The sequence below is a fragment of the Pteropus medius genome, unplaced genomic scaffold, assembly GCF_902729225.1.
Source record: "Pteropus medius unplaced genomic scaffold, Ma_sr-lr_union100, whole genome shotgun sequence".
NCBI classification, from domain to species: Eukaryota; Metazoa; Chordata; class Mammalia; order Chiroptera; family Pteropodidae; genus Pteropus; species Pteropus medius.
The window spans coordinates 4,983,827-5,008,270 of record NW_024346062.1 but is presented as its reverse complement, the minus strand read 5'-3'; the positions used below and the strand labels follow the sequence as shown (position 1 = coordinate 5,008,270).

The 24,444-nt window shown below is 31.7% G+C and overlaps 1 protein-coding gene across 4 annotated transcripts in view; it reads left to right on the top strand.

Annotated features, from left to right (window-relative positions):
• EDIL3 (EGF like and discoidin domains 3) overlaps positions 1–24,444 on the top strand; it is a 610,996-nt gene that overhangs the window by 573,473 nt on the left and 13,079 nt on the right. For all 4 annotated transcript variants that reach the window (XM_039875013.1, XM_039875011.1, XM_039875015.1 and 1 more), the window contains one exon: positions 17,415–17,570. In XM_039875013.1, coding sequence (XP_039730947.1) covers positions 17,415–17,570 — 156 coding nt within the window. The remainder of the gene's footprint in view (positions 1–17,414; positions 17,571–24,444) is intronic.

Sequence of the window (24,444 nt, the reverse complement as noted above, 5' to 3'; positions counted from 1 at the left end):
ACGTGGATTTGAAATGATAATATCTAAATAGAGAAGGGCATTTCCAGGGGGAAAAAGCAAGTGGCAGACAGGTTGTATCCTGTGTAGGCAGAAGACGGACCAGACCATATGTCAGAGAGCTCTGGAGACGCTCATCGTATTCCAGCTTGGTACGTCAGCCCAGTTTCCATTTTGCTTTCTTGTAGACATTGGTTCTATTATAATACATGTTAGGCAAGAATTTAATAAACTCTCTCTATATATATGTGATATACAGTTAATTATTATATTGTATATAATAAACTATATGTGATATATAGAGATATCTACCTGTATATAATTCTCTGATAGCTCCAAAACAAATTTTTTAAGCTAAAGAAATATGAAAAAGGATGTGTTACATTCTTATTTTCAGACTCTTTGTTGAATATGTAATTATTCCTCCTCAGAGACTATAACAAAAATGTAGAGAGTTGGCACAAGCGATGAGTCTGCATATACTGGACATACATACAGATAATGAGGCAAAGTTGCAGTGGCCATTTGAAAGATTAAGCTGTAAGAAGCAAATACTTTGAAATATAAGCTGCAGATACACAAAGGATCTGCACTTTTCAGAAATGGAAAATTGATTTTTAGCAGCTTCTTTTTTCTAGCACACCTAAAAAGTGATCTAGGAAGTTTCTCCGTAGGTGAAAAATTGCCTAGATATTTTGACAAATAGTAAACATTAAAAAGTCAGCATACTAACGTCACCAGAAATTAAAGATAGAATACTATTTAGTAGTCTGGCTAAGTGAAAAGATTTAGATTTACATCATGCTATCTGAATACATGCTACTTTTTTAAAAAGCGTAAAGTGATGCTGAAGTGCAACTGGACTTACAAATTATGTATTGGTAACAGACATGTGATATTGGAGACTGAACAAAGAGAAACTAAGCCATCTGTAAATGGGGTGGTCTATAAAAAAACTGATATCTAAAGACTTCCCCAATTTATAAACATAAGAAGATTGAAAAATGGAAACATGATATTGAAGGGTAGGCCAAGGCATTTTACAAAGAATCTAAAATCCAGAGAGGTTAAAGGATTTGTCCAAGTGGAATACATGGTAAAAACTTAACTACCTTTACTTAATGTAAATAGCACGTTTACATTAACATCTAAATTTCTTAAGCTTTAAGGTTCTTCATTTACTAATTATGGCTAGTGACTAAGAAAAGCCCTTTACAAGTTAGTTCAAACCTTCTCTTCCAGCCTCCTTCTCCTCAGCTCTTCTGCCCTATATTCCACCCACAAGGAAATTCTCCTTTTTCCAAACATAGAAAGCTCTTTCCAGATACTGAACATTTCCAAGTGCAGTTCTAATTTGGGATGCCCTTCCCTCCTTTCTTCATTGTCTAATTCCTACTAATCCTGCAACATTTAGGCTCACCTGGGCTCTGCTGGCTCTCCACACCCTGCAGTATTTTGTTTCCAGCCTCAAGGGACTCACACCTTTGTGCTGTAATCTGCACACACAGGTCTGCTTCTCTCTTGACCTCGAAACTCCACAAGATGATTTTGGTAAAGTGGGGGCCTAGAGCATAGTAGACACAATGAATTCTGGATTGATGTTTGGATAGAATTTAAGGGAAAATTTAAGAGGCGGGTATTATTGAAAAGCATATAGCATGGGGAATCACAGAGATTTTCAAAAGGATAGGAACCTTGAAAATTTTCTAAACTATGCCTCTCATTTTACAAGTGAGGTTCAGAGAGGTTAATTAACTCACTTAAGGTTACCAAACTAATGTACAACAGATTGAAGATTTAAATCTGTATTGTCTATTTTTAGTTCTACATCATAAAGAATCTGAGAAAAGAAACTTGGTTATATAAAGTATGTCTTGCTTATTTTGAAATTGACCAAAATATAAAAATGGAAAAATTTTCTTAAGAATTGGGGAGTACTTGCTGACCAAACTCTTTTATAAAGCCATTACTTTATTTTTTTATTGTTAGAGTGATTTACTAATTATATTCTTTTTATTTTTTAGATCAAAGGAAGTGGTAGTAAATATTTTACATGCTCATTTTTAAATCAGGACACTTAGCCTCTCCTTCATGTTTCTCAGTAAACATTAATCTTGTTTTCAAGTTTTATCTTTATGTTCAACGTTGAAACTGTATACTTTTTAATATGAAATTTTATCTTTCACTGTAAACTTTAGTTGATCCTAAAAAAAATTGCATCAATTCTAACATTGGTGTGACCAAAAACAAGTCAAATTTTAGTACTTAAAATAATAATACAAACCTATTCAAATAGATTTAAAATTGCATGAATTAATTGAACTAATTTTAAAATAATGAATTTAAAAATAATTTCACCTAGCACTAGATAGATAAAATACATGATACAATCAGCAAGAGAATTCTGGAAGACATAAAGTCAAGGTCAATTTACTGATTTTTAAAAGGTAGGTTTTCTTAATGAAAAATTGATTTTAGGAACAAGGATAAACAAGATTTTTTAGAGCGGAGCATGTATGGCCTTTATTATTTTGGTATACTAAAATAGTCCATTCCCCAAAGCTTTCTGGGCACTGCACCAACATACAGACACCGCAATTAAATTCAATTAAATCCTATCACTAAAAACCCACACTTCTTATTCATATCCAACAGTGACGAAAAAAATGAGAGCCTTTAAAGAATATTTTGTCCAACCAAAAGAATACCTTACATTTTTCCTAGCAAATATGTCATACCAAGACTTGTTAAACTATAGAAATCATTATGCCAGAACAGAAATCGAGCACAATGCCCTATATTGATCATTAGAGATTTTAATTATATTAATTTCTAATTATTTTTCTCTGGAGTAATCACCATGCAAGGGAATATAGCATAAAATTAGCACAAAAAAGAATCTACAGACACAAAGCGGAAAAGAGCCTTCTCTATTCTGCATTCTTCCATTTACTTAGCCTGGGACAGAAAAAACGAGAATCAAGGGAATGTTTGAGGAGCAAATCAAGAGAGTTTTTAAATTGTAGAAGCCATACTATGCTTGTTTAGCATGTGTGTGTGGGTGTGTGTGTAGGTGTGATCTTTGCTTAGTGCTATGATATTACCTACGCAGTCAGCCCTATTTCACCCTCTCCTTTTCATCATCATATCCAGTCTCTCATAGACAGAAGCTGTCTGAGTGTGAATGGGTTGCATTCTGTGCCAGGGACAGGTGGAGGAGCAGATGACATCTGGTACAGCACTTTTTAGGACTCTTAGCTCTTCAGCGATCTGGATGGAATTTATCAACATGATGACCTTTCTGGCTTCCTACTTCTGCATACTCCCAGCCCCCAGAATTCATGGCACCACATCCATTCTTGTAAATTCATCCCCTAGAGTCTCAAATCTTGAAGTTAATCCTGTTCTAAGACACTGGACATGTAAAGCCCTGTCATATGAACTCTGAGTCAGACATTATTGGATTGTTGCTGTTTCTCTCTGTTCCCATACGCAGCTTTGTACCACAACTCTTTGTGATCTCCCAGTTGATCCCCTGCGTTATATTCTATCTCTTCCTAATTTTAGCCTCAGCAATATTCCCTGAGAAGAGAATCCAACCACTGAGAGGAATAGTCGTATGCCTATGTCTCTGTTCTGTGTTGCAGAGATGTCTATGTTCTTGGAACTTTACCTGTTATCTGCCAGACATCTCCAAAGCTCCTTGCAATCCACATTTGAAACCTTTTCTTTCACACATACTCCACTTCCTATACAGCACATCTTGCTAGACCTCCCTGAGATCTGCAACTTTCTGCAGTAGCTCTCCTGTCTTTTGTCACGATTAGGTCCCTGAAATGCCATCAGCCAACCTTAAAATTCTGTCTTCCAAGGCACTCTGGACCAACTGGCTTGATTTAGCCTCTTTTTCTTGCTCCTATGTCTGCCATTCCTTTGATTTAACCTCTTCAGCCACTGTTAAGTTCAGGTCTGCATAGTCTACCTTTCTAGCCCTAGCAAGACAATTGAAACCATACTGTTTTCCTTAGCCTCCTGATTCTGAAACTTACTTGACAAAATGACATTGAACTTGATATTCTGCTAACTTCAACTTGTCTCCAACTCATACTGATTTCTGACCTAGACATAGTAACCCACTCATTCCTGAGGGCTGTCATTAGCTGTCAGATTGGCACTCTTCATCTTGATTTGAGCTCTGATTAAATTGAGTGAACAGTGCAAAAACAAAAACAAAAACAAAAACAAAGAAAGAAAAGAAAGTCCCAGTCCTTTCACCTGTCAGCATGTCCCTGGATTTTTTATTCTCATTGCCACTCTTTGAATCTAGGGACCTTTAACCCCTTCTGTATTACAGACAAAGAATTAATGCCATTCTCATTGACTTTAATCTTTCCCTATCAAAATTTATACATACTGCACAATGCTACCAAATTCACAGTGCCATGTTTATAATTTTATTATAAACATGAAATTTTCCACTTTAAAACTTTTCTCTCAGGAAAATCTTTTTCTTCACTCAAACATTTCTTTAGATATGTACACATGATTTTTCCTTGTTACCTATCTATGAAGAACAGTTGGCCCTGCTATATCTTAAAAACAAAACTCCAACCTGTGTTCCTAACCAATCTGTTTGCATATTATCTGTCCATCTATCTAATAAGCATGTTCCTGGATGCCTAATATATGCAAACCTTACAAAAAGCTTGGAATGCAAAGATCTAAAATATGATTGGAGCATTCAAGGAGCACAAAGTCCAGGTCTGCATAGAAGACAGGCATTTATAAATAGATTACTGTGAATACAATGTGGTATATAATGCAGTGATATGCTAAAGAGATAGATTGATAGTTGAGGAAAAAGTCTTAGGGCCCTTTACATTTGAGTTTCAGGTGAATATAAAATATAGGTGTATTAATTTTGATGTAGTGCTTGATATATTAATTTTGGTTCCATTAGATATTGAAAAAATAAAAACAAATTTTTGAGCATCTGGTTCTGTACTAGGCATCATACAATATAAGAAAAGCTGGATGAAGAGGGTGGCAGAGCATGCTAGGAAGGCAATAAATACTTTTTCAATTACTATCATTAAATTTTGTTACTGTTTTGTATGGTTTTCAAAAATCTTTAAAGTGCACAGGTTAAAGTTTGTTTTTTGTAAAACATGAAAAGAAAATGGTAAAATTTACAGGAGCTAATGTAATTTTCTTACCTATCATTTTGAAAAACTTAGTTTTGTAGCATAATTTATGAAATATTACAGATTTCATTGTTATTTCATGTTTACATGATTTTGCCATAGTTATTTTTTGCCAAATGCAACAAAAATGCAGAAATACAAAGTTATACAAAATAAATTTAGCTAACAGAAGTTATTATTTAAAATGAATGGTTCATTGTTAATGGTATGGTTGCAGTAATAAAAAGAATTCATGTGAAATGCCAAAAAATAAAATTAAGAGCTTTGATTTTAAACACTTACGCACACCAGCTTTCCTTAGTCCTGGAGATACAATACTGTGGGTAAGCATAGTTTCTTTAAAAACATTCAAAAGTTACCTAATTATGTTTAATGTACAGATGTGTCAAAGTTTATATTCTGATTCCTAAACTAAAAATTGTTTCAGAAGTTCTTGAAATGTACCAGATTTCTCTATGATGGGAAAGACATTCCAAAATAACCTGTTTGGTACAAGTCACAAGATCAAGGGACAAATCTTGTCAGTTATTTTAAGGATGAACAGTTTTTTATTTTTGCTTTTGCTTTTATATTTCTTTGCTGATTGGCTCCATTGTAAATAATGTTCTAAAAGCTTTTAGTGTCATTCTATCTAATAATTTCTACATGATTCTTATTTTCTTGAAATCAGTGTATGAATTTCATAATAATATCTTTGAACATCAGGACCCTTAAGAGCTTATAATATCAAAAGAAAGGGAATTGTACCATTTTCTGTTTCACTTTTGATTTTTCTTTTTTGAAAATTATGCTTAAAATATTAGCAAGTTTGTGCTCAAAGCCCCAGATGGGATATCAAAGATAATTATTGCAAAGGTGTTGACCATTGGGAGGTGTCTGATGAAGTTCATTTAAATCTATAAGTGAGCCTTCAGCAAAGTGAGCTATAACTTAGGGAGTTTTTAAAATCTTGAATACATATGCAAAAAAAATTAAATAAGTTTAATATGATGAGTTTGTTCCAAGTGATTTATTAATTCCATATCTAATTTAAGACTGTGGTTTATGAGCTATTTTACAGTAATTGAAAATATAGTGCATGAACAGTTTTAGTATTAAAGAATGTGATTTTAAAAATATGAGATTGTTTGGAGCTGATTGCACAAAGAAATGAGCCCTTGTTCTGAGACAAGTATATATATAAAAGTTCCTTAAATATAATTCCACTTCTCCAAAGAAGGAAAGTATGAGCATCTTATTGTTCACATGCAATCAAGAAGAACATTGTTTTATGAAAGTGATATACTTTATATTCAAGCCATAACATTATAACTGTTAGGAATATACCTATTTTGGGCTTCATTATAGATATTTCCAGGACATATTGTACTGGTGGGACTTAATTAAAATATGTTCATTAGATAGTATTCAGATTTTATCAGCATCTAACACGTAGTTGTATATTCTACCACTTAATAATCTCAAAAGACCTTGGACACTATCATAAGGAGAAAAATGGGAAATAGAGTGTACAACAGCTGCTCATTATTTCCACTTGGGAACAAAACGAGTGGAAATTAGCATCAATAACAGGGGGAGAATATGGATAAGATACTTATACCATAAATTAATATAAATAAATAAAACATGCTTATTTTATGGATTTTCAGTAGGAAATTTATACCCATGGCTTTTAACCCATTTTCTGTTTGCCCTGAGAATATTCGCCAGTTGCACTATGGCTGCAGTATTTACCCCGAGATAACTCGCAGATTACAGTCCTAACTTTACCCCTAAAGTCTGTCATGAAATATCTCACTTACATTATTATTTTCACATTGCTCTAGTATTTGATAGTCTTTGGAAACAAATGACATCATTCTATGTATAGCATTCTGTTTTTAATAGTGGTATTTTCATTTACAAAATATAGTAATTCTCAATCACTAAAAATCCTATGTGCGATGTTAAATTAATGCTGGCAGTGAGCTGCGCTTTCTTTTCTAAGTGGGAAATGGGTTAATGAGACTCTCTAAGATGAGAATTATAATTTGTAGTGCCTGGAGTACTGATGATCTAGATAGCCCTGACAGTTCCACCGAAGCCTGACTTGCCTTCTTGTACAAATTAAATGCTGACAGTGTTACTGACCATGCAATTGAATGGAAATAATTTGTATCCTTTTTATCCATACTACATGAATACTCTGTCCTTCTGACAATTTTTTTTTTTTTTTAAAGTCATCCTTTAGGGCATTCTGCTTTCTATGTCAATGGGTCTTAACCTTGCAATCCTCAGGCATTTCTCTTCCTGCTGAGCCATCTCCCCCGCTTTTCTCCTCCAATCGCTTCAGAGCAACGTGCTGACCGGGGCTGTTTTTCAACTGTTGACATTGATGGTACAATTTCCTAAAGCAATTTAAAGCATGTACCCTCATGCCTGAGAGGCCATTCTCCTTTCCATTTCCTTTAGTAAGAACAAGGGGGGAAAAGTTACATCTAGGTTTCTTTGTAGGTTGTTTTTCTTTGTTGTTGTTTTAGCCTAAAAATCGATCACTACAAAATGTGCACATATCCAGTTAATACTGAAAAATCTATAATGAAGGCCTCCATGGTCTAATGAAACTAAATGATGTAGAGGACTCTATGGATGATTTACAAATTGTGGGAATGGCAAAGTTTTATATTAACATAAAATGCGTAGTTTCTCCAGCAAGCATGGTGCATAAAATTAACATTGTGCAACTTTCCTACCTTTCAAGAGTCTCTTAATATTTAAGATTTGCAATGTGACTTGCCATCATTGCAGTGTACTTTACTCTGTGGATGTTTTATTTTTAAAGTTCTCATGATTTTTATTTGTCACGGAACAAGATGATTTATGTAAATATCACATTGACATATATTTGTGTATAGATATTTTGTGTTTGTAAATGTCAGTCTCTAAAATATGTAATGGTTATACAAAATACAAATGCCTTTGATAAAATTATATTAAAGTAGCTGTCAAATTATATATATATGTATATATATCAAATAGCTTTTCAAGTAAATATTTAACCAAATTCTGAAGTACAGGCAAGCTTAATCTCCAGTTCGATGAATCTTTAGCATTATCAAAGAAGCACACAATTTTTACCTAGGCTCTCCTCTCACTGTGCTATCAAAAAGCACTAAATAAATAACAAACTATTTCATTTCCTACTTAAAAGTTATATTATTCTTTTCTAAATTACATGGAAATTATTTACCAGTAATTTTCTTTGTTTTCTACTTCCTTTGGGCTTTGGCACTGCTGTAATTAAAGTACATGAGTAATATTTATTGGATATCATTATGCTCTTTGATCAAAGTCTTGTATTAAGTCTCCACTAACCAATTAATAATGACCCTATCAATTTCAGACTAATTCAATTAGCCACTGCTCTGAATTCCTATTCATAGAATATGTCAAAGTTCTCAGCCAAATCAAAATCAGACTTGGAAAGTAAATATCAATGATATGTTAATTCTTCTCTCCCAGGTAATCTTATTTTTGATGAACTCAGCAAAACATCACTTTCAATAACCTAACAAGATTGTTTGTTTCTTTTCCCTAAGAATTCTCTAAGTTTTCTATTTTTCTTCAAACTCATCTTGCTCTTTCTGACATAAAATTTGGAAAAATTGGGTAAGAGCTTATTGTCAACTTTAGTCACTTGTAACTATATAAACTTTATATAGAATATTACAATGATCTACTCATTAAAAAAACAGAAAAGTAAGTTATTTTTCCCTTTATATATCATGATTTAAGTGAATCAATACAAGGACAATAGATTTTGTCTTTATAATATTTTATTAACTCTGAATGTGTTGATAATTTTGGATGTTTTAATCTTTAAAACTACTTTGAGATTTAATGAAAAAACTCGATAAATAAACTTTCATTTAGAAATATTTTTACACATGGAATTTTAATGAAGGCTGGTTGATTTTCTCAAATGTTTTCCGGAGAACTACATTTGGAGGTTCTGCAGGAGTGGAGAAAGAAGACCTGATTTTAAGTATTTCTATGTCGAGCTTATGAGGATATTACGTATATCACTTTAACACATTCAATTTCTTAGTCGTGACTGTTGCAGCCTTTGATGTTCTTCCCATCATCCATGAAATATACATTCAAATATATTCTAGTCGATGACTTTCCAGGCTCTCTGAGCAGAGTCCCCTGTAACTACAGTGTGGGAATTCCAACATCTGATGCAAGACAATGGTGACCAAGACCCAGAGCCTGCCCTGTGGACTAGAGGGCCCAGGAGTCACTTGACTACAACCAGAAACTGCATACTATGGCCAGTGCTCTATCTCCCAATGTCTCATCACACCCATTTGCCTCATAACACAAAACTGGCAAAATGGAATAAAATACATTTGGCTATATGTTAGCTGACTGATACATTCACTATGTATTTATTGAAACACCTTGTGTATGCCAGGTGCATGATGAACAACAGAGACCAACTTGCCTGCCCTGTGATTTTACATTTGACAAGAGAATGCTTTGGATTTTGTATTATTAAGAAAATAAGTTATCCTTCCTATAATTCAGAGAAAAAAACAGCAAGAGTAGGAGAGGCTCATACTTCAGACAAGCTAAATGTCCCCTGGGCATTAGTAACAAGGCTGGAGGCAGTGTTAATAGCTGAAGGTCAGAAAGAAAATTTCACAGCTGCCTTATAGATGGTGAGAGGCAAAGGGGAACTCTCATGGCCAGTGTGCTGGCAAACACCAGGACCATTCTCTGTCTGTTCAGGTAAAGGAAAATAAAAGAAGATGATATGGGGCTTATATTGAAATATGCAGAATGCCAAAAGAACACACATTATTCTAAAAGTATGAAGAAAAACTATAAGTAGAAAATTGTCTACAGAAACAATAGATTACTAGAATGTATATAAAGATAGTTTTTTTCATGAGTAATAGGACGAGATGAATACTGAGATGGAGTTATCTTAATAATGTATTTCAAGGAAATTTTAAAATTTAGCAGTAAAAATTGCATTATCAAAAATAAAATTCATAATATTAAGGACAAAATGGCAAAACTCTGAGAATGCAATGGAGAATAATAATAAAAAAAAAATTGAAAGTGACAAGTGAGTAATATTATGCATAGGAATAATCAGAAGTAAAGAGCCAATCTTTGGATAATTGACCTCCCAGTGAGAGACATCAAAAGAAGGAGAAGCTATAGTTTAAATATAAGAAAACCTTTTGAGAACATCTTGTCTTTCCAAGAAATGAGTCTACAGGTTGAATGGGCTCACTTTATTCTATCCCAAAGAAATAAAAGAGACTCCCACTAAGATATATTCTGGTATATGTTGATGATGACAATGATGATTAGTAGTGTTAATTATAAGAATAAAGAGCAAGCTTTGTAACTATCAGCCAGATAGAAGGGAAAATAAAAAAGGAAACATTTTATTCAACAAAAAGTGTTGAGAAAATTACATTTTTTTAAAAGTGAACCTTATGTCACGTGATATGTACACATAAAGCCAAGATAGTTTAGATGGTGACGGAAAGGGAGAGAGGAAAGAAGGAAACTTAGAAAGAAAACTCAGAAATTTTAGAAATTATAGGAAAAGATGTAAATTACTTTTAACTGATCTAAGTGAGTAGAAGGTCTTTTTAAGCATTCAAAAACATGCAATCACAAAGGGAATGATTGATAGATTTGAGTATAAGAAAATTAAAAACTTGTGTGTCAAATATAAAATTAAATGACAGCAAATAAGGGGTAGAAATGCAACAAATATAACAGAAGCCAGTATTATACTATATAAGTAGTTCTTAAAAACCAACAAAACAATCTCTAATCCAATAGGTAATAGATAAAAAGTATTAAAGAGAGTCTATGTATATATTATTAGTGAGATTGACCAATTAGAAGAATGTAAGTTCAAATGTCACCATTTATGTACATTAAATGTAAAAATGCTATTTTTCACATTGTCAAAAATGTAAAATTTTATAAAACATAAGATTGATTAGTATGTAGAGGAAAAATATCCTATATTGCAGATGAAATATAATCTTTCTGGAGACAAATGAAACAATATATATCGTATTTCAAATGGCAGGTCCTTTATGTCTATAAGTAAACAGTTGTGCCAATGAGCAAAAATGGGTATACATGAGAGTTCATTCTTGATTTTACTGATGAAAAAGAATTGGAAACAAAAGAATATCAATAGAGTAATGATTAAACAGTTTTTATGTTTATTCATGTATCCATAATAGAGGATATTACATAGTCATTACAAATTATTTATTATTATTATTGTTATTATTTCCATGTAAAAAGTTCACAGTAAGTTAGAAAATGCAAGTTGCAAAATCAAATGTATACTGTGAGTTTATTTTTATAAAGATATTTAGGAATAGGAAATGTCTGAAAATATGAATATCAAGAGGTCAACAAGAATTAACTCTGAATAATAGAATTATAGGTTATTTTATCTGGATTTCTTGTATCTCTTTGCACCATCTGAAAATTTCACAATTAGTATTTATTACTTCTCTGTTTATAAAATAAATCTATTTTCGTATCCTTTGACCAAATAACCTTAATTCTATGAATTTATCCTATGTAAATGAGATAGGTGGCCAATGAAAGGACTAGGATTTCATGAGAGTATTAATTTTAATAGAAAAAATTAAGGGTACAGGAGGAATAAACATTTTACAGTAAATAAATGATTGCGATAAATCTTTAAAATAGTTTGTCGGGATAAAAAGAAATTTAATTCATTTGTTGACCTAGAGAATTACTAGTGAAATATTAAGAAAAAGAAGAATAAACTAACAGACCTGCAGCATGGACTAAAAATGCAACCAGCATCTGTTAACCAATAATTATTGTTCAAATGCCAAGTATAACAAATTTCTCTAAAAAAATCCATGCTTCTGGGGGAATAAAAAACATTGATTGTATCTGATGTTAAGATAGAGCTTTTTTTAAAAAAAATCATTCTTCTCAGTGTTTCTTAATTTTTCTTCATAATATGTATTACTTTTATAATTAGAAAGATTATTAAAATAAAAATATTAAATATAAAATACTCATAATTACAATGCTCTTATCCTTAGTTAAAATATGCAGTTGAACTATTTTTTTAAAAAATTAATAGTCATGAGCTAACAGCAATTATGGAATGCAGCTCAGGTTGACATATGGCATTGTTCATGTTATAATTGCAAATAATTGTTAAGGATGAAATTACGTCAATTTTGAATCGAGGGCAGATGATGCCTGAATATTTGGAATGTCTACCGTATGCCAGATGTCTTATAAAACACAATCCAAAGTGATCACCTGAGCTTGGAGAGCTTGTTTATGCCACGATGCACATGTTATATGTGGTTTTACATATAAAAGGCACGCTGTAAAACACCAATAAAACAGTAAATTCCCTCTGTCTTTTGAAAGGTTATTTTATGGTATTTTTTTGTATTTATGTTCATAGTTTTACAATTCAATAGAGAAAAAGCAATTGCTATATTAAATGGTTTTTTTTTATTATTGGAAATTAAAACTTTTTTTGGAAAGAGAAAAAGGCAATTATGAGTGTTGGAATGAGTATTTATCAGGCCTCCATAGTATTTTAGAGATTCTAAACCCATTATCTTAGAGCTACAAGAACGTATTAGATATTGGGGCTGGATAATATTTCATAATAAGTTGATGGCATTAACTAGTTGGACTGCAAATGTGGACTAAAAGTATAACCAACATCTAATAACAATATTGTTCAAATGCCAAATACTATTAATTATGTGCCTTAAATGTAGCTAGGATTATATACAATCATTTTATGTAATGTTGAAGTAAAAATTTTTTATTGAAATCAGAATGTCTAAATATCTTGCCCATAATTTGATTTTTAAGTACCAGATTATTATATTAGCTTCAAAGTTATTCTGTTTAATGAGTTAATTTTACAAATCTTCATGAATTTGTCAAATACGTAATCTAAAAAAACCGATACAACATGAAAGCAAAACCGAGAACATTTTAGATGTAGCTGAGTGACATATTTCTGTGATAAGAGTCTTTGGTCTTTTTGTTCATTTTCCTTGCACACTTATTTATCTATATCACTTTTCATTTTCCTCACCCTTTTAAGAATATCTCCATGAAAATCAACTGACTTTCCTAGTCTTCCCTGTCTCTTTCCAGGGAGCCATCTATCAGGTATTACACAGATATCTGAAATGTAGTTTATCTTCACTTTTCTCAAGCAAATACTCTTAGTTATTCTACACTGTTTTACTAAGTTAGACACTGCAAAAATATTTATACTTCTCTAAGATATTACAGGATGTTTTGGAAAAAAAAAATTCATATTCTTAAAAACTCCCCTGCAATACTTGTTTCTTATATATCATTTAAGGTCTCTCTGTATGTATCCCTCATTTTTCACTCTTGTAATTAAAGGGGAGGAGGAATCACTATAATGTGGAATCTAAAATTTCCTTCTAATATTATTCTAGAACTATTTCCCTATTGTAATATAATCTTAATATTCAAATGAGGACGTACAAAAGTCCATATAATTATATTATTTTTTAGTTAACCATTTCAGTCACAGATGGGAGTTTCAGTTGTTTTAAATTCTCTCTACTTTAAGTAAAGACGAAATGACTATCTTCGTATATATTCTGAGGTGACCAAAATATGCTACAATCTAGAAGTTGCTTTTAGGACAAACTGGGTACCCCATTTTCCTATTTCTATATTTATGCTTCTAATAAGGTGCTCTGAGACCAGTATTAAATTCTGTCCCCCAGATTTATTTATTGTTTGTTTTCAAAGTCTTACATAGCCCTGACTATAGTCTATATATTACTTTACACACAATAAATAATAACTCATCTAGTCTTCATAAATCTCATGAGGACTACTATCCTCATTTTTCAGATGAAGAAGTTGAGCTGTAGAGAGGTAAAATAGCTTCCCTAAGGGCAGATAGCTAGTAAGGGCAGAGCCAGATCAGGAACCCAGACCATTTAGTTCTACTAGAATATGCTGCCTCTCACAATCACACTCCTGAAGATCAGAGAGAATTTTTAACCAGCTGCCATCCCCAGTAAAAATTGTTTGGTACAACCGTGACACTGTGTTTCCTTGATCAATAAAGTTATCCTATGTAGAAAAACAAGAGAAAGTCAGTTAGCATTTCTGCTATGACATACTGTGGCATCTTTATCCATGGTTGATTCTTGTCCATAGAACATACACAGAAAGTAGTTCCAGCTCAATCTAGAAAACGTTTATTGAGCGACCGTTACAAGCAAGGCACATTTAATACAGATCCAGATATGAAGTGCAGTGCACTAAGCCAAAAGTCTACCCATGTGCCAGCTCCGAAATAATCTGTTCTACTTGAGCCAAACCTTGGGAGGTGAGGGTGTAAAACAGCAGAAGGTTTCTTGTCCCTATATTTATAGTACAACTTTAACTCAGGAAATCTATAAGAGTGCAGAGTGTTCTAGGCTAGGAGTAAGCATAGGTCCAGAGGAACAGGCTTTTCTGGGATCATCCTGCATGCTGAACATGGGGGTGACATGTCCGTGAGCGTATCTCAGAGTGAGATCTGTACATGCCCTGTTGCAACAGCCTCATGTTAAGAGTGGGATGCTGATTATTTTTATACTGAAAAAATGGTTTGCTTAGGCCTAGTAGTCTAAGTTTAATGTAGCAAATTTTAGGACAAAATCTAGCTTGAAACAGATTGCTGACTATTTAAGTCAAGAAGTTGACTTAACTGGGAAAAGAAAACATTTCTAGATTAAAAAAAAAAAGAACTGGAATATGGGAGCAAGTAGAGCAGGAGAAAAACATATCTGATAGAAAATGCCAAAACACACAACTTAAAGAGAAAACATCTCCACCCAGCAGGAAACCCAGCTGACTGTAAGAAATATCGCAGAAAAAGATGGTATAAGCCCCCTTATTGCATCATGTTAGCTAAGGACTTATAGAAGTTTAGAGAGTGAAGAATCTAGCCCTGGAGGTATTCATATTTTTGGCAACAGTTCGAGTTCCCGTGTGTTTACAGTTCCTGTGTGTTTGCCTTGATGGCAAACAGTGAGTCAGAGTACTGTAAGACAGTTTTTTCCATTTATTGAGTGTCAGCAACATCCAGAGCACTTTGAAGACCAGCGGCTATGCTTAGATGTCTCTGCGCAATTAGATTTTGATTTAGGACAACAAAAGCAATCCATATTTTTAAGCCTAGACAGCTGAAGAACAGAGTAGAAATTCATGTTAAAATGCAAGACCGCTCTCCTTGTATTGGAAACCCAAGATTGTTTTTGTCTCAGGCTTAGAGTGCTGTAAGTTTGATGAGTGCGTTGAGAAAGCTTTGAGATTCTTCAGAAATTCCTGAAATAGTTAGAGAATGGGAAAAAAGTCGCTGACTGAGAATTTATATGTATGTTGGAACTTTCAATCAGAAAGACATGGATTTGAAACTGGGATCCTTCCTTTACTCACTGTTGGGATAACACATCAAGTTATGTTAGGCATCTATTCCCTCATCTCTAAATTGAAGAGAATACCTTATTGTACAGGATTGATGAGAGGATTCAATAAGGACATTCAAGAAAGCACTCAGCATAGTATGAAGCAGCAATAGTTTCCTTCCCAGGATGTCATAATTTTGCCATCCTGCATTGCTGCTGAACACATAGATATTTCAGATGATATAATTCACGTTGGAAAATAGCATAAACAAAAGTACAGTATTTTATAGTTTTTGTTAAACTTTAAAAAAATATTTTAATAAAGAATTAAGGTGGTTTTCTGTCTTAATCCATTGCACAATTTGAGCCTAATGTCTTTAATTAAAGCATGTTTCAAAAAGTGAGCAAAAGCCCATGTGATTTTTTAAAGAAATATTTCTAGGTTATGAAATATTGGGAAATATTTTTATATTTTTATTGATGAGCATCTATGCCACTAAATACGCTCTATTCAATGCATTCTCCTAGCTCTCTCTTCTCATTCATGGCCTGTATCTGACCTGCCTGTCTATTTGTGGCTGTTATATTACACAGGATGGAGAACCCAAAATAGAAACAAAAGGACATAGTGGTTGAAAACCACTGAGGTCACACATGGGATCATGACAGTTAAAGATGATAAAATCAAGGATGTAGCAGAACACTTAGTCATAGGAAGTAAGGGGAAGTAGGTGGCTATTGTAAGAGGAGAAAGGAAGTCATAGATCAAGGAACCTTAATGAAACAAAAATTAAAGGTCTTAAAAGAATTGTTCACATGGAAAACAAAGTTTTATATATTTTTTAATTAGCATGATAAGACGTAAGAAAATATGCATGAATTAGAGAACGAAGAGGGAGAATACTAAAATATTCAATGTTATGTATTCTTTGATAAAAGGCATTCTTACGTTTTGTTTTTCAATTACATTTTGAGGCTTTTAATGCTTATTAATCACCATGGGTCTTATGTCCTTTAAGTATCTATTTTGCAGGAACTAACACATTATGAGCACAGATCCCACAAGTCATGGATGCACATATTAATCCTTCATTTTTGAAGAATACTTGACTTTCTCCTCAATATTTTTAGGATTGTAGTTTTCTGAAAGAGGATTTTCACTAGATAATGATTACTATTACTCCATTATATATTACTGAACGGATTTAAAAGTCATGGAAACTGAGTTGACTTTTTTATTTAATGTTTAATTATGAAACATCTAATACCATTTTTGTTCCTGATGTATACACAGCTACAACTTTATCTTTATTATTATTGAATTGACCAGTAATGTCAGCAAATCGAATTATGATACAAGTTATGGGAGATAACAATCAGTCTCAAGAAGGTCTGCCTTGCCAGTTCTGTACTATCTCAGTAACAAAAAACTGCACAGCTAGATGAATCTGTTTAATATAAAATTGACTCGTAGATTGAAATGACCATCGTTTTATTTTAAAATGGTCAAAATGATTGTTCAAGTTTTAAACTAAATTTACACAATGACAAAATCAAAATTACAAGCCACTAATAGACTCAGTCATCAGTTTCAAAGTATAAATAATCAATGGATTTGGGGCTTTAGCATATATATTTCTTAATCACCTGAGTTAAGAGACTTGCAAATTTATAATGGACACTATTGTGGCATTTAAATTATGCCTTTTCCTTTCTTTAGGTAGATCTTCTGGTCCCTACCAAAGTGACTGGCATCATTACACAAGGAGCTAAAGATTTTGGTCATGTACAGTTTGTAGGCTCCTACAAACTAGCTTACAGCAATGATGGAGAACACTGGACTGTATACCAGGATGAAAAACAAAGAAAAGATAAGGTAAGTGCTCCAGATGGTTTATACCATGGAGAGGTGGAGGATCAAATTGTATCCAAGTTTGATTGAATAAACTGCATATACATCTATACTGACAATAATATTTAAAAATGTACATTAAATAAAAATGTACGTTAAATAAAAATGTACGTTAAATAAAAAGCTTTAAATAGTGCTGTAAAATAATTTATAGTCAAATAATGTAATGATACAACCTCTGGAAAAGCAAATTGCTTTATAGTTATTGTTTACACACGACAGTATTATTTTTATTATAAAATGCATTACTGGTATTAGAAAAAATGTTCTTTAGAGAAAAATATTCAAAGTTAACTTAAAATTGTTTTAACTTTTTGTAGTTTCTTGATTGTTTTGACAATTAGGAATTTTAGAAATAGACAATTTTTAACTACTATAATAATTTGGTAAAATTAAAATATAAGATGTTTCTCTGCTCAGATGTTTCCTTGATTCTTTCATTCATAGATTTGTTTAATTTTTGAACCGAATAATCAATTTTAATATTACAATAATAGATTCATATTAATGCACCATACAATTTCTAATAGTTTTTCTAAAAGTTCTTATCATTTCGAACATCTTTTCTTAGTTTCTACTTGTCTGAATTTCTGTGAGCCCCTGGAGAAAGGAAGTGCTCAGGAGTATTATCAATAATTAATTGGATCAAATGTTAAAATATGGCCTCACCTGGACTAATGAAATTGAAATTAATTCATTGCTTAGAGTCTTTTTGCAAAGAACTCTATCTAGCTTTCTGAAGACATCAGCAGAAACAAAATCTCTTATTTCAAGGATTTGGGTGAAAATATAACACACTAAAATATAACACACTTACATACACATTAAGCATTTTCGAGTTAATGATTTTTTCCATTTTATATAGTCCTTTTATTCCCTTAGTGTTATTGTATTATTAACCAATAAATAGTTGGGAATATCTTTTTTCTTCCAGTATTCAAGACAGAGAATTAAATTCTAAGCCTGCAATGGCTATTTCATTGAGTCAACAAAGTCTGAATTCAGTTCACACAAAATTAGTTTTAGAGGAGACATGTTTTTAGATTTAGATTATAAAAGCCACACATATTTACCTATTAACTTCTTAGAACATACTCATTTAGTATCTCCATGCATTCATTTAACATCTCATAACACATTTTTCTGTTACCATCTCAGAAATTAATGTATCTTACAATGTTACAATTTAATTGGGAGCACTTCTTAATTTCTAGAAGAGCATAAAATAATGCTGTGTTTTATAATCAATGGTATCTTAGATTGAATAAAAATTGGGTATTTTCTAAGACTGTCTTTAAATTTATTTTTGAGCTCTAGACAAATAACTTGCCATCATTTGTTGCAAATAACTATTTCAGATTCTGTCTTCCACTTTTTACAGTAGGAAGTCTGTTGCATAGAGAATGTAAATATATTCTGTAGCATGAAGATTTTTAAACTTCATAAATTATACATTCTTTGACATTAATTTTAAAATAGATAAGTATTTTCATCTATTATCCATGTGTAATATTCACTAAAAAGCACATCTAGAGTAACAAAATTATTGTATGGATTGTTTTTGGGAAGAGTAAGGAAAACATGGTTAAACCACTGTACGGGTGAAATACTTCTGTGTCTCCATTTACATTAAATGTGTGGTTTAATCATTACCTGTGAATAATTCGAAAATTTCCCCTTAATTAATAGGATGGAAAATTTACATGTCAATGCATTTTATTTCATTATCTTTGTCTGAAATATATGTAAAAGTTTTGTGTCAAGTTAGCTAAGCTACTTGATAGTGTTGTTCAAGTTTTCTATATTTTTTTACTGGTTTTCTATCTATTTTACTATTAATTAGCAGAGGGAGCAATGTGGAAATCTCTAACTATAATTGAGAATTTTTCTATTTATCCTTGTAGTTATTTAGTGTTTGCTTGATATATTTTGAAGTTCTGTTAAAAGATGCATGCACAATTAGGATTGTGACATTCTTTTGATCAAATAACTCCTTTATCATTAGAAAATTACCTTTCTTATCCCCGGTAATATTTTTTGCTCGGGAATCTACTTTTCAGTATTCATAGAGATTCTCCAGCTTTCTTTTTGATTAGTACTATGTCAGTATATGCTTTTTTCATCCTTTTCCTTTAACCTAATTTACTTTATATACATTTTTTCTGTGCAGCATATAGTTGGGTCTCCTTTTTCCAATTCAACTAGCTCTGCTTTTTAACTGGAGTATTTATATTTGATATAAGTATTGATATAATTGGGTTAAATCTATCATCTTGCTCTTTATTTTCTATCTATCATATCTTTTCTTCCATTTTTTTCCATTTTTATGCCTTCGGATTAATTGAACTTTTAATTATTTCATTTTGGGTTTTTTTGTTGACTTATTTGTTGTAACTTTTTGGGGTTATTTTAATGATTGCTTTAGAATTTGTAGCATACATTTTAAACTTAACAAATCCACCTTCAAATTAAAGTAGAGACTAGAATCTTATCACTATAAACACAAGCAAAATAAATTATAGCTATAAATCCACATACTTAGGAGCCACATTTATTATAACATATGATTTTGACATTCTCAGAATGTCTTATTGTAAAGAAAGAAATGAGCTCCCACTAGGCAAGTTAGAAAATTATGAGTATAAATCGACATTCAATGTAAAGGATATAAGCCAGAATTCTCATGTGAGACAATAAGTCACAGTGTCATCTATTCAATGTTAAAATTTTTGAAAAATTAAACCATTTTAATATTATAAACATAACAGTTTGGCTAAACTACGCCAATGTATGTGGTAGTTTTAAAATTAAATTTAGCCAGTTTGTTTATAATAGTATAACTAATTGAGTAAAATGAAGAAAAGCCTTAGGTAAGTTTACTATGTACTACTGAAACAACTAACACCAAAAAAACTGTACATAAGAATACATCAATTACTATTATAATAAATAAATATTTATATATAGGAAGAAACTGCAAAATACAAACATCTCCAATCCTACGGAGAAGGGAATTTTATAAAATAAATGAGAAAATGTATTACATAATTTCCTCGAACACTTGGTAATATAGGCATTTATATACATATTTATATATTTTTTATAAAATGTTTTATATATATCCAAATAATTAGTGTGCTTTGTTGTTAACATTACTATTATTACTAGATATTTTACTTATAATTTCATATATCCTTTATAGATGTGCTCCTCTTCTTTAAAGAAGCTCTGAACAACTTAGCAGTTAATTCTTCTAAAGTTGAACAAGCCATCTCCTATTAATTCTTAATATTATTTGTCTTGTTTTCCATGGTTACTTTCCATAAAGGAAAAATGTCTTCAGTATTTACAAGTGAAAATTTAACTACAAGCTTTCATCAAATAAATACAATAAATAAATTGAATGTTTCAGGGCAAAACATGGGCCTGTGAAATGTTTTATATATGAACCTTTCAAAAAGAAATATTTACAAAGTTTTCTGATTCCTTTTTTGGGACTTTCTGTTTTTATTGACTGCTTGCTCTAATAGATTTTGTGACTGTGGGTATAGAATCTGATGTAGATCCAGAAACAAGACTACTTCACCAAAACAATATGAAAACAACAGTATTGTAGGTTTATTATAAGTGGTGTAAGTGAAATTCTAAAAATGTATGAATGCTTTTCATTAGTCATAACTGACTAAGCCTCAGGAAAGCAATTCTAAGGAAAAATTATATATGTACATAGGAGTGTCTAAATATATATGAATGCATATGTATATATATGTGTGTGTATGTGTACTTACACACTAAAAGTCAATTGAAGAAAAATAGATGCCTTGTTCTCTTCATTAAGATATCAGCTTTTTACTAGCCTCTCAGAGCTTTTATAAGAGTTGCAATTTACTTTAATATTCTATTTTTTGACAAAATTCCACATTAAATCTTTCAAAATCGAACATGTGATAATACTGTCCTATTACAGTCCCTACATTCTTATTTTATTCTTTTTAATCTATAATATTTTCTAAGATTTAACTAAGTTTTATATTTCTCTACAATATGAATTCAAATACATTTTTATTTAAAGGCAAATATTCCTTTGCCCTCATGAAAGTAACATTTGTCTTATACCTTTGGAGCTGTTTTTTACTGCAGTTAGCAGGAAAATTGCAAAATTTGACAGACACTTTCAGCATTTAATTTTTAAGCTTATAAAGCTAAAGTTAAACAATAATAAATTTCAGGAAGAGTACTTATATGGAAAATTTAGAAATTAAAATGGATATTTCGTCCAATATATTAGTCATAATGTCATGGTGTTTAAACCTGAATTTATACCACGGGATCGTTCTTCTTTGGGGGAAAAAATGAAGCTGGTAAAATTCTATTTTCTCTCTTTCTCTGAAAAATTATCCAGGATTTTTAGAAGCATAAATCAAAAAAATTACAAATTTACTCTGGATTTTCTATAAAAGAAAATCCAAAATCCCCTTTCCAATAAGATTTTGTTGGTCCTTAAAGATGAATGACACATATTCATCAAGAACTACCCTGTACTACCTTGGCGAACTTTCTAATTCACTGGTTAACAAAATTGTCTGATCATAACACTCATGTGGGAGTTGTTAAGAAATACAGATTTCTGCGCCCTCCTTCAGACTCTGGAGATGAGCTAGGAACCTAAATGTTTGCTGAGGCTCCAGCCACTTTGAATAATAAGCAAGTGTAGGAAAAATGACTGACAGCAAAACCAAAATTAAGTTTTTGAAACTAAGTATAGTTTTTTGTTTTTTCTATGTCAGAATGGAATTTATTATGTTATACTTCTTTAGGACTTTGGTTGGCCTCTAAATTTATCAATGGAATTTGATATAAATCAATGTTTTTGAAGCAAATTTAGATTTTAATAAGCTTGTCAATTCTTTTATGAATACCAGAAGTTAAACATGTTATTTTTAAATAAATCTTAAGTTTAAATAATAGATTTTAGTAGTTAAGAACACAGATTAAGTGGAAAAGTACATAAAAGAATGTGAAATTTATAGTCGTTCAATCATGTGTTCTGCAGGCAGTTATTGTCTACTCTATGCCAAAGATGAATGGGGGAAAAAAAAATCTCAATATGACATAGTGGCTCTGAGAACTCCCAATAAAATGAAGAGCTCAAGAAAGATGGAAGAACTTTGTTTTTCAGTCATCTTATTTTAATGAATCGAAATATAACCTACCCAGTGTATTAGCTGATAAGACAGCTCTAGGAAAGAAGTAGCACATAGGTTATGTCCCTTTCATAAAAGTCTGTGATTCTCCAACAGAAAAAGAGAGTTTCCAGTCCTTTTCTACTTCCTTCCCTTTCTCAACATCATTGTGGAAAAAAAAGAAGCAGCGACATAATAATCCTCATTAATAAAGCCTCTATAATCTGTATTAGAGGATATATTCAAATTCAGTAGTAATTATAGATACCACAGGGCATCCTGTCATGCCTGCTCAAGCTGGCACTCTCTTTTAGCTGAAATTAAATTTGAATATTTAAAGCCTGGAAGGTCCAGGTCATCAGTGCTGGCAATGCTGTTCTTTTGAAATTTGATCTGAGTCAGAAACTTAAAGCCAGAAGAATCTCTTTAGAGGTAAATAAATGGAATCCTCAGTGGCGATCAGTGAGGAGGATGCAAGTAGGTGGACAACGAAAGGGGATCAAGGATGGATTCTCTCCATTGGAAACTTATTGTTTTCAAATAAGTCAGGGAGGGCAGGAAAAGAAGCTACTTTTCTGAAAGCAATTTCTAAGAACTAATTGACCTTTCGCAAAACAATTGAATTCAAAAATAGCAAGTGATTTGTGCTCTTACATAGAAGAGATTCATATGTAGGCACAGTAGAGTACTTACTTAGGTATTTGGTGAGTGACTTAATTGGAACTAAGTTAAGGAGACAATGATATTGTTCCAGAGTTCTTTAAAAATATAGACAGTCTTATTTAAATAAACACCATCTGGTAACACTGTTATTTAGAATTTTATCTGCCTTCTTCCTCGTAACAAAGAAAATTGTTCGTATGTTATTTTACATTATATAATATTAAAAATTAGCAATATAAGATATATGGTTAATTTTGGCCAATGAAGCCTTTACATTTCTCGGATGGCATTTGGATTTTTAAGTCTTTATTTAAAAGAAAAATCAGAGTGTTTGTCGAAGGACACACCATCAGGTAGTAGGAAAAAAACAAGTAAACATCAAGCACAAAATCCATAAAACTTAACAATTTTGGGGTGGATTGAAGCAAGGAGGAAGAAGAAAATCTCCCTCTAGATATGACTCATATTTAGTGACAGATAACAATGTCCCAGCACAGATGCTATGAAACATCGTTGTCAATAAGTTTATGAGGAACGGAGAAAACAATACAGGGAAATACAATAATGAGGGATGAATATGTTTGTTCTTTGAGTTAATTGTCTTATGTCCCTAAAACTCAGAACTTATTTATTTTCATAAAATTTGATTAACTGCCTAAAATGTGAAAACATGTAATTTTTCTAATTAACAGATGTATTGCATGATCAAAAAAAATGTAGGAAAAACACAAGGAATGTGTTATGTAACAGTGTTATTAAAATAAAATGTTCATAAATTTAAAACTGTTCTTTATTATTACATGCTTATGGCCTTAATTTCCCAATGTTCAAGTGCCAAAAAACTTAAAATTTACTAATTTTTGCCTTCCTGATCAGCCATTGATCGTTAGAAGTTAATAAAAATGTCTGCATTCAAAATTCTGAATATCTCACATTTATGATTGACTTACATATCATTAGACACAATTGTATGATGACAGTATTCCTCTATG